The following is a 12,231-nucleotide window of genomic DNA, read 5'->3' as shown; positions in this document are numbered from 1 at the left end:
ATTTGTTTAAAGAAATGTCATGAGTGAAAGTTAAATGTTGTCCAAAAAATAAATAGTGAAGTATTGATACAAAAAAATAAATAAATAAAGATAATTAAATAATGAATTAATAATTAATTTGCTCTAGTTCACTGCGCATCATGTAGACTCGTTACAGTCGCCGACTAGCTAGCGGCGGCTTTCCCCCATTTCGATTTTTTTTTTTTTACTCCGAACAAATTTTACTTTGTTTGTTCGTATCCACAAAAGTTCCTAAAGTGAATTTTCATAAAGTGGGGAGCATCTGTGTGTGTGTGTGTGTGCATATATTATACACACACACACACACACATACAGTACAGACCAAAAGTATATATGACTCTACAGTTTTCATAGTCATGAAAATAAAGAAAACTCTTTGAATGAGCAGGTGTGTCCAAACTTTTGGTCTGTACTCAAATATATATACTGTATATATATATACACACACACACACATATATATATATAAACTTTTGGTCTGTACTCAAATATATATACTGTATATATATATATACACACACAAAAAAAATCTGAAAGATGACTGGGATCACAGCAATGTGCTTCTCTTACATTTTGCTTGCATAACTGAATTATTATTTTTTTTTTTTAACACTGTACCTTTAGTCATTATACATCAAATCTTGCATCAAACAGATATCTGAACAGGAGGATGCAAGCTTGAAGTGGTGATGAAATATAAAACTGATCAAATCTATGTTTCTAAACAATCTTTAAAAGACTGACTAATAAGGGGTGCTGCTCGATTTTTGCAAGTATCATTCCTTTTATTGTTCACACTGACCAGTGGTCTGACTTCAAAGTCAAGTGACTAATCTATGTAAGTAGCAAACATGAACATCTTCCCAGACCAGTGGAGGTTATTATAACAGCAAACTGGGACCAAATGTGGAATTGGATGTTCAAAAAACACAGACCAATCAATTCAGCTTCTGTAATCTGTGAAGGTTCTGGTTCCTAAGCTGAGGAGCAGCTGGCCAATTCTTCCAACTTGCATTCCACTAAACTTCTTCTTTTTTGAAGTTTTATTGACTTATTTTTAAAACATGCATGCAGAGAAAATAACAATTTAGGTATAAAAAAGTACAGGGATATTAAATAAAAAATCTATACAAAACATGATATACAAAATATAATGGAAAAAACAAAAACTCTTCTGAGTATGGAACCCCCTTAAAACCACCGTGTTGAAATAGACAACTTTTTTTTTTTCCAAACCAGGTTTAATCACAAAATTGTACAGCAGTTTTGAACAGCAAACTAAACTAGTTGGATGTTTCAGATAGTCCAGATCATTTTTTTTATGTTCCACTCAACTACATAGTTAAGTGCTAAATATAAAGCTTTACAGACCCAAAAGAAATAATATTTCACCGATGACATCCGACTGCCGAAAATACTTCCGACACTCACTGGATTAAATGTGTGTCAGTGTTTCTACGAGGAGAACGCTATTCACATTCAAACCATGACAAATTGTGCACTTCAACATCTCATAGTTTCTATGAGTTTCAGAGTGAAAAATCTCCCATGCAGTGCTCGTGGGGTGTGTTTTCAAAAGTTCTCTTTCGAAAAAAAAACAAAAAACAAACATAAATAAATCAAAAAAAGGATGATGGGAATTATTATATAAACCGCATCGTCTTTATATCTCTCCTCTGGCATGTTTCAAGTAATGTTCATGCAATGCTGGAAGCAAAGCGAAACAAGCACCGCAGTCCGTGCACACTAGATGTCCAGCTTTGTGCAGTGATTTGGACTCTAAAGTAGTCTCACTGTGCGTTTCCTCAGCTTTCACAGAATTCACGCAAGAGCACATGGTGCTTTTTATTCCTTTTTTTTCTAAACTAAACTTTTTTTTCTTGGAATCTGCGATGAGTGGCGAAGTCGTTGCGTTTTGTGCGTCACGGATATCCGTTCCCTGCTGGGTTTGTGTTTGAAATGAAATGGGAGGAATGGAAGGGAAGCGATGAGTATGAATGAGATCTTGACATGGTTCCGAATTGTTCTGATGAGATGTAGAAATGCTAATGAGGAGGTTGTTTTGGTCCGATGGAGAGTGTTGCCTCTTGTTCGGGTCTTCGTGGCCATTGTTGGTTCGACAGCTCAGGCCTTTAGGTGAATGGCAGAGCTGATGACTGAAAAGTAAATCCAAGGTTTTAAAACTGGCAGCACACTTGCCGCATTCGTAAGGTTTGATCATCGGCTGCACGTCGACCACATACGGTATGTCTACCGTATTGTTTTTAAAACAATGTGTTACTCGATGACGCTTTAGGACTATGGAAGTCGAAAAACCTTTCCCGCAGATGTCGCATAAATGTGGCATGCTCGACCGATGCCATTCCTGTTGGTGGTTCTTTAAACTTGTGGCATTGGAAAAGGTGTGAGGGCAGATGGGGCAAAAGTATGCATTAAGCTCTGGATGCTGTTGCAAGTGCTCCATGTAGATGCTGGCAAAGCGAAATCCCTGACTGCACTTCGGACAAAAGAAGCGTCCTCGTCTTTGCTTGTGCACGCGCTGGTGACGCCAAAAGTTGCTCCAGTTTTCTGAGATTTTCCCGCAGTGTCCGCAGGTGAAGCTTTTCCCCCGAGCATGACTTAGCATGTGGGCTCTCAGTCTTCCTACGTGCCTGAAAAGCCGCCCGCAACGCGGACACAAATACTTCCTTGGGTCCGATTTCTGGTCCAGACTGTTCAACAGAGCTACGATGTATCGTGCTTTAAAAGGCTGACAATGACTAAGGCTGTTCTGAGGCTCGTAAGCAGAGGTAGCGATCACCTTGGAAGGGCAAGCCAGCAGAGAAGGGTACTTCTTGTTTTTTGGATCCAGGAAAAACTCTGACTGGTGTGTTTTCATTTGCTTAGTCTGGTATTCCTGTTTAAGAGACTGAACCAAGCTGGGTATCTGCACTTCGATTGCTGCGAGATCTGCGTTTTCAGCCCGTGAACCTTCCGCTGTTTCAGGCTCAGTGGTTTTGGTTTCTACCTTGACTGAAGAATGACTATGTGGTTTCACATTTGCATGCCACATCGATAAACAATGTTTCATGTGAGCGTCGAGCTCAGAGCGAAGGCTGTATTTCTGACCGCACCTATCGCAGCAATAGCGGTGACTGTCTGTGTGGGCTTGCACATGAACATCGTACTCATCTCTCGTGCTGAAGCACTTCTTGCAGAGATGACACCTAAAAGTTACCACCCCAGCTATTTCCATTTCTTTCAAAGTAGCATGGGTCTGCCTCTTCCCATCACAGGTATGGCCTTTCAGTGTCCCGATCTGTGAAAACTCTTTCCCACATTTGGAACAGAGAAAAGGCTTGATGGACCAGTGCACTCTTTCGTGCACGCGTACCGTGCACGCCTGCGTGAACGCTTTGCCGCACACTCTGCAAGAGTACGGCTTTTCTCCACTGTGAGTCCGAAGATGTATTTTAAGCACCGATTTGTAGGGAAAGACTTTTCCACAGATCGGACACGCCACCGGTTTCCTGCTTCGATTCAGAGACTCGTTGGATTTGGTTGGATGGTCATTTCTAAAAACTGGAGTTATGCACACTGGGTTCTCTCGTGGTGGCGTCACGATCTTGGGCGCAATGGCTTTGTTTAGTAATATGCTGGAGTTTTGCAAAGTTAAACTCTTCGGTGCGTTGTGGATCTTTGTGTGCGAACGAAGGTTGGAAAGCTGAGCGAAGGCTTTACCACAAACCTGGCAACTGAAAGGCTTCTCACCCGTGTGGACACGACGGTGGATTATGTAAGCTGACGCATGGTTGAAGAGCCGTCCACAGAATTCGCATTTGATGAGCCGTTTTTCCTTGCGTGGGCGGCCACGATATGAGGAGCCATCTCTTTCAAGTGGGTTATAAGCGTTTGCCGCGTTGCTTTCTTTAGGAGGACAATCGGTTATAGTCAAAGGTTTCAGAATGCACTGCTGAACGTTGTGCTTCTGCTCAGGTGTTGAAAGTGGTACACAGATAGTAGATAAGCTAATCGAGGCAGTAGCCACCTCACTTGCTTGTTTGGACCGTTCAATACGTAAAGAGGCTCTCTGAGGCTCTGAACCGTCATGTTCGTGATTGGCGTCATTCATTTTCTCATCTTTTTCCGAACCCTCCTTCAAACTAGACATTCCGTCACAGGAAATACCAGACAGAGACTTGCCATTGGGTGCTTGCATTTCTGTAGGGTCTTGTACAGATTTTGTATGATTATCAAAAGAGTCCTTGTTGTTAACCTCCACTAAACCATCAGGCTGTTTGTTGTCTTCTTTGGGAGACATTTTAGACATACAGGTGTCCTCCAAGATTGTGCAGGACTCCTTCATTGTAGAATTGTGGTGTAATTCATCCATTGTGTGACCGTATCATTAGATCAGTTATGAAGAGAATTACTTCCATGTGCATTTGTAGCAGGCAGACTAGCTAATTCAGTCATCATGGTAACTAAGCTGCTTTTGAGTAAACGAGTTGTAAAGCTGTTCAAAATGCCATTGTGCCTTTAACACTGTTTGGTCAGATCTTGAGACGTGCCAACAGAAACGGAAGTGTATCATTGCAGATTTTCTTTTGAGATCCATGCTCTGTTATTGGCCGAGCTCTCCAATCCCAAAAGCCTTTGCATGACGTCCCGTTTTGTCCTTCCATAGATGTAGCACCACCAGGAACCTGTAAAAAGATTAAAAATAAGATTTTTAATTAACAAATTAAAACAGAATCTAATTGAAAGTATGCAAGTAAGCTTTTAAAAAAATATATATAAATAAACCAGATACAATTATAGATACATTACAGCACAGTGAAGTTATTTCAAAAATCAGAGCACAGAGTCAGCCATGATAAAGTGTTCTTGGAGCACAGTGTGTTAAGGGCCTTGCTCAAGGGGTCCAAGATTTGCAACATTCGGGCCAAAAACAAAAAAACTAAACAAAACTGCGATCATCGTTGTAATAAAATACTATTAAACAAATTTTTCGTGCATAGATTTAAATGGATATGATACATCTTTGCACTTCGGCATCTATGTTTTTGCCCTGCTGTGAAGTCTGACAGCATTATTAAGGTTGCAAAAGCTTTTATAGTACAAGAAAAGGGGTAAGAATTAACACGATGCAAGATGATAGATTTTTTTTTTTTTTTTTATCTTTTTTTTCTTTTTACTTTTAAAATGGCTATCAATGACTCAGTGGTGGACGAAGTACACAAACCATGTACTTGAGGTAAAGTACTTAAGTACAAATTACTATAATTTCTTATGAGGGAGAGAGAGAGAGAGAGAGAGAGAGAGAGAGAGAGAGAGAGAGAGAGAGAGATAATGAGAGTTTGCAGTCTCCAGCCCCATGCTGTTCTTGTGGTATTCTCTCCGGCTCTTATTTCAAAACGCAGTTGACTTAAAACTTCACCTGCTTCAATATAAATACAATTACTCAATTCATTTAAATAATAATACAATTTGTATTCACTCATAAAAAGGAGCGACTGATTTTGCTAAATGTAGTTGAATAAAATGTATGATATTTGATTTTAAAATGTAGCGAAGTTAAAGTAAAATTCTTCCCAAACGGAAATACTTAAGTAAAGAACAGATACGCAAAAAAGATACTCAAGTAAAGTAACGAATTACATTTACTTTGTTACTTTCCACCACCGCAATGACGTCCAATACTTTTGTTAATTATCTCAAGCTTGACACTTATATTTTACATACCAATAACTATACCACAGCCAGAAGGACTAAAATCCCACGTATCTACATGATATTTACATGAATAAACACATTTTTAGACAATAAAATGGTTGGTGAGCATATATATATATATATATATATATATATATATATATATATATATAAATAAATAAAAGGTGTTTACAGCAGAGTGAACTACTTCCTTCAGAGCACTTATTTGTCTTAAAGAGCTTTTAAATGCACAGATTAGACAATAAGGGCAAACATCAGATGTGAAAAGATGTCTGAAAATGTAGCCTATCCAGAGACTTCCTCCACTCTATTTGAGAGATATTACAGATCCAATACTTCAATAACACCAATTTAATCCATGAACTGTTGCTTGGCATCTATCTATAGTTTTTTATGAGACAACCATATGTTCTTCACTATGCTTGTGTGACAAAAGTAAAGAGATATTACTTTTTTTTAATCTAATGTTAAATTCAGGACCAGAGACCGACTGGTAGTGGATTAACTGATACCAATAGCTAGGTTGGATCGTACTTGCGGATAATCAACCAATAGTTTTTAGAAGTGGATACAAATAAACATCACTCCATGTTTTTTTTTTTTTTATTTCATGTACTAAATGAATTAAAATGCATTTATTAATTATATTAATAAATATAAAGGAAAATAAGACCTGCATTTAAACTGAAACAAAAATAAACTATAACTAAAATGAAAAAAAAAAAAAAAAAAAAAAAAAACTTTAAATAAACAGCACATGGAGGCAGTGATTGGCCTCTAGAGGCCGCTCTTGTATTGTATAAAACAGTATGGATTTTTTGCTGATAGCCAATAATTCCAGCAATCAACTATCTGTGCCGACTAATCAGCAAAACGGATGAATCGATCGACCTCAATGTCTACCCTGGTTGAGATAATTTTCCTACTGCATAATTAACAGCTCTAAAAAAAAAACTCTTTGGAGATTGTAGAAACTAATGGCAGGTACACTTGATATAACCATGTAACCAGCTAACTGTTTAGTTCAGTACACCTAAATATTAGCATATTTTGCATTGTGGATAAACGTTGTACTAGCTAAATAAAAAAAACAACAACAAAAGTGGATTCACGTTTATTATTATATTTAGAAAATACCAGTTTTTATGCCGGTCGTATGATTTTATTTTGTTGTATTTATTCGCCACACCTTAAAGGTTGGTCCGTGAAAATATTGTCTGACATTAAACCGGTCAGTGGTGCAAAAAAAGTTGTGGACCACTGACTTAGCCCTAGACCTAGTGTCTACCAAGAAAGAAGAGGAAAGGTAATGACGCACATTATATAGAAAGTATTGGGACACCTGACCTTTCTATCCATGTGTGCTTCTTCCCCAAAATGTCACCACAAAGTTGGAGGCACACAATTGTATAAAGTCTTTGGATGTTATAGCATTACATTTTCCTTCACTTATACTAGCAGACCCAAAACTGTCCCAGCATGACAATACCCCTTTACACAAAGATATAGCTCTCATGGTTTGTAGTGAAAGATCCCGAGTGGCCTGAAGACCGTTGGGATGAATCGGAACGCTGAATGCACCCCGAACCTCCATACCCTACATCAGTACCTGGCTTTACTAACACCCCTGTATATAAATGAGCACAGATCTCCACAAGCACACTCTAGTGGAACATCTTCCCAGAAGAGTAAAGGTGATCTTAAATTGCATCCTGCACAATATACAGCACTAGCACCCATTATCTTGTACTTCATGAAGTGAGTATATAGAAACTCAGGAATCTTGGGACAGATTCAGTTCGGACTGCTTTGGTTTATCGCCAGTTTGATTCTGCAAGTTTGTGTTACAGAAAAAAGCTCTTCTGTGGGATCAGACCAGAAGGTCTAGCCTTCGCTGCACAAATATATCACTCACCGTTTACAGCCACGGCCCTGTTGCCAATAACAACATTCATTTATTTCAAGTTTGTCTGGATATTTATTTATTCAACTGAATATCGGTATAGTTAATTCACTCAACACAACCCTATTTGCAAAAATAAATTGTTGCTGTTTCCTTCGTGTGGTTATTATTTCAGGCAGGTGGTTTTTAAATGTAATTTTTGATAGCCTGTGTAAATAAGAAAATATTTATATATCCTGGCCTGTTGCTTGGAAACACTTCCCTTCGCGAATGAAAACGTGCTCGGCTATAATAATCTTTCGTCTCGGACAATGAAAATAATGATGTCTAAGGGTGTAGATGAATGATAATCACAGCCGTGCAATTGATCCCGGTGCGACATGCCCGTGCTTGGCTGTCTTCTAGGTCCAGGATGTGGGCGTTTCCGTCACTGCTGCTTTGTTCACTGTTTGTTAATACATACAAGAACAAAAAGCACACAAATTTCATAAATATCCCAAAATGAACTTGACCTGCCAAAAAAAAAAAAGCCTGAGCCAACCTTTTTTCATAATGATTAAGAATTGACTTCAAATAACTTGGTGGTTTTGGCTCTCACACAAGGAATGGTCTCAAGACTGTAAATAAAGCAACCCTGTCATTTGTATACGTTCCTTCATACACTATAAAATGCATATAAAATTATCTAAACTACACAAGCATGTGCGCTGTGTTGAGCAGCTGATTGGAAGAGGTTGATTCTGTGACTGGTGTCTTTTATATACATCATGAGTCGATATTAGAAGTTCTTTCTTAAAGGTACACGACTAATTTGCGTGGGCGGGAGTCAGAATTCTTGCTAATTTGATACAAGATCGAATATTGATTTCGCTGGATCAAATACAAATTTATTTATAACCTTTAATGTTTTTTTATGGATTCTTTCAATATTAATATATAAAAATTCTAAACTGTTCACTTCGTTGTAAACTGTTTGTCTGAACCAATGAAATAAAGGCGTAACTATCAGTACAATATGGTATTGCATAGCACAGTTTTTTTTGCATCTTATTGCATCGAATCGCATTTTGTTGAATGAAAATAACATTGGATTGCGCCAAATAGTATCGCATCGCATCGCTAGCTGCTTCATATGTGTCTTTAGCTCTTCGCATCGCCCTCAATTATAAAGATGCATAACTGATAAGATTTATTTTGCGTATGCGTGAAAACACAAAAAGATATATACTGTCTTTTGCTAGCGTTAGCCGCTAACCAGGAAATGATTGATCACAAATGTTAATAATAATAAACTGCGTTAATAATAATAAAAAAAAAACAAGCAATTTTAGGTTTTGCATCCCCCCCAACCGTACCGAAATTAAACCGAACCGTGAATTTTGAGTACCTTTACACCGCTAATATATAATATTCATTTCACTGTTTTTGTTGAGCAGTTTCTGTTCATTTTTAGTGCCCACAGCCTATTTATTTATTTGCTGGACATATATTTACATATCTAATTAGTAAACTGCAATTTGTTGACATGTACAAAACTATGCAATGACAAATATCTATTCGTTGCATATGCCACCCTGGCTGTACGTTTTGCATAAATCCTTTCCTCTTTCCCTTTACTTCATATACTACACTATAGACTTTGCAGTAAACCCAATCGGATTCTGATTATGATAATTAGGATGAGAAACGTATTCCCTTTGTAATTTGGTTATTATTAGTCTCTATGATTGTTGTCTTATTTTAAACCTGTTTGGCCGGGATATGAATAAAAACCCTAGAACAGGGTGCAAAATAAAAGTGTGTTTCTCATCTAATCAATAGTTGTTCACAGTGCAAATAACAGAAAAGCCTCTCTTATACAGGTTCAAAGATTTGCCTACTTTAACACTGACCTACAACCCAGATTTTTTTTCTAAGTCGAACAATAACAGTTTAAAAAGGGACAACAACAATAGGGGTGATGGAGGAATGGTTAAAATTGTTAAATATCATATAGAAGGAAGGAAGATAATGCTTAATGCTTTTCACATGTACTTTACAGAACAGTGAATTCTTCGCATAGGAGCACAGAGGATTGAGGGCCTTTTTTAAGGGCCCCAAGAGTGGCAGCTTAGCAATACCAGCACTTGACCCCCCCACCGACCTTTCAAATCAGTAACCCAGCGGATGAAAATATTCCTTAAATTTATCATCAGAAAATGTTTTAAATTCACCTTATTCCATTTCAAATCAAAAGGAAAATCATAGTTTTTGTACCAAACTGCTACATAAAAAAATTAAAATAATTTAAAGTAAAATGTATGTCACTTTTCAAAAATGGACATTGTCCCAAAGCAGATTTACACAAATAAATAGATTACAAACATTTCTAATATACAAATGAGTGCCTAAGTGTATCCCTAATAAGCAAGCCTGGTGCAACAGTAGCAGGAAAAACCTTAAGAAGATAAAAATGGATTTGGACTGTAAGAGTAACAGTAACAGTCCACTTTAACGACTTTACAATCCTTATTTCTCTCTCCTTGTCGCCACTCTTCTCTCCTTCTCTCTTTCTGTTGGGTTAAACATGATCCATATCCTGTCATGATCCAGTATTCCGTTCCCTTTCTTCTCTTCGGATCTGCCTGATTCATCCCAACCTCCGGATGGAGTTCCCTTCAATTGGAGACCACCTGAGGATGGTTCCTCATAAACAGCCTAAAGGCATTGAAGTTACTGGGCATCTCAAGAGCTGTGAGGATGGATTTGGACTGTAATTAATATTAACACTCTATGGCTCTGGACCATTAGTTTGCATGAAAAGTCTGCGCACTGAACAATCACCTCATCAATGATGGAACTGTATTGATTGGACATTCGGTGTCACCTGGATGAGGAATGGATTTGCTTTTTAGGTTTTTTTGGAGTAAGGTTTCTCCTTCATGACATTTCAGGGAGTTTTTGTGATCAATTGTAAGGAGAAAATGTATATGCACTAAACTTATACATTCTTTTTATACAACTTTAAAACCTCTGTAATGCTGCTTTGGGACAAGGGCCATAATTAAAAGCACCCTGCAAATAAATAAATATGGAAGTGAATTCAAAAGAGGTTGTACACAGGCTGTAGGAGTAAACAGGATGTGCAGTATGTATGTGTTTTCATATTAGATATATATATATATATATATATATATATATATATATATATATATATATATATATATATACATACACACACATACATACATACACAGAGCTCTACATGTATGTTGCTTGAAAAGGGATAGTGTTCAATGAAACATCCAGCATGCACATTTAATCCACACATCATGACCAAAATAGTTTTGGAGAAAGGATTTTCTTTGCGTTTTACACGACGTGCCAAAACGACTTACTGGAGGCGCTCCTGCATCCGGCACGTCGCGCAAACACCGAGGGTCCTCGGGGATCATTTCATTACAATCCACCAGCGTCTTGCAGCGCTCCTCCTACAGCAATGCCGTCCGATCGCCCATCCACGTGTGCTGTTTCTTTTCTACAAGGTCGCCAAAGTAGCCACAAGTCTCCAACAGGGCATGTTTTTCCTTCTTGGATCGTTTCCCGAGTGTCCGGCAGGACCTGCGGAGGCTGGGAACACTAGCTAGTTTTGCACGACGGCCACCGGAAGTCCCTTTTTTTAGAATAAAAGACTCAAAAATACAGAAGAAACAGTGGAAAATAATATTCCCTAGATTTCCAAAAACGCAGACACAACCTGCAGATTGTCATGTCTGCAATATGCAATATACAGTATGACTGCAGCAATCAATACTGACCACGTAGACCTTTAAATCCCAAAACTAAGCAAAATTAGGTCTAGGGTCCTTGAGCAATATTTGACCCTGACCCTAAAATCCATGTGACCATGTTCACAACCATACACAAATACACTGTCATGTCAATTCGATTCACTTTTATTTGTATAGCACAACTGTCCCAAAGCAGCTTTACAGAAATAAATTGGTTATAAAATATGTATGTCCGAATATCCATTCATTTCAGTTCCATCATTGTTGAGATGTTGATTCCATAAATGCCCCATTTGAAAAGACCTTTATCCAAAGGTGGGATATTAGGATGAATCAGGTGGATTCGAAGAGAGGAAAGGGACAGAACTTGTCCTTGGTACCTCAGGATCGTGTGTGTGTGTGTGTGTGTGTGTGTGTGTGTGTGTGTGTGAGAGAGAGAAAGAAAGAAAGAGAGAGAGAGAGAGAGAGAGAGAGAGAGAGAGAGAGAGAGAGAGAGAGAGAGGGAGAGATGGGGGGGGGGAATTATTCACTCTTCTACTGCTTTGGCGTTTTTTACCTTTTAACCATTTCATTATAGTGTGTCTTTATCATATATTACTTTATCAGTATATTCATAGCAAGTGATGAATGAGTGATTCGAATCAGCATATTTGAACCATCAGTGAGCATAATGTACCTGCTCTGAACTTCTAAAAAGCTGATTTGTCAAGATTAATTCAGTAGAAGATATGGTCAGGACTTGAGATGGATCCTATGATAGATGGTCATTAGCGTTCCATAACTTGGACCATGAATAAATAACATGATACTTAAAAAATTGTGA

General features: G+C 38.0%; 1 protein-coding gene and 1 long non-coding RNA gene across 2 annotated transcripts in view; both read right to left on the bottom strand.

The window, feature by feature from the left end:
- Positions 1-12,231, bottom strand: part of LOC310725592 — a 118,085-nt gene that overhangs the window by 80,833 nt on the left and 25,021 nt on the right. The gene's annotated exons all lie outside the window — the stretch shown is intronic.
- On the bottom strand, positions 1,240-11,446 carry LOC310723485 (uncharacterized protein). The gene is made up of 2 exons (XM_083536633.1): positions 11,016-11,446; positions 1,240-4,705 (listed from the first exon to the last, which is right to left on the bottom strand). The coding sequence occupies exon 2, from the start codon at positions 4,390-4,392 to the stop codon at positions 1,684-1,686; it is 2,709 nt and encodes a 902-aa protein (XP_083392759.1). The 5' UTR covers positions 4,393-4,705; positions 11,016-11,446; the 3' UTR covers positions 1,240-1,683.

The sequence above is a fragment of the Silurus aristotelis genome (assembly GCF_946808225.1).
Source record: "Silurus aristotelis genome assembly, chromosome: 1".
In the NCBI taxonomy this organism is placed as follows: domain Eukaryota; kingdom Metazoa; phylum Chordata; class Actinopteri; order Siluriformes; family Siluridae; genus Silurus; species Silurus aristotelis.
This window is presented reverse-complemented; position numbering and strand designations above follow the sequence as displayed.

Excerpts from the sequence above, each read along its gene's own strand:
- LOC310723485 (XM_083536633.1), bottom strand. The coding sequence starts at position 4,392 with ATGGATGAATTACACCACAATTCTACAATGAAGGAGTCCTGCACAATC.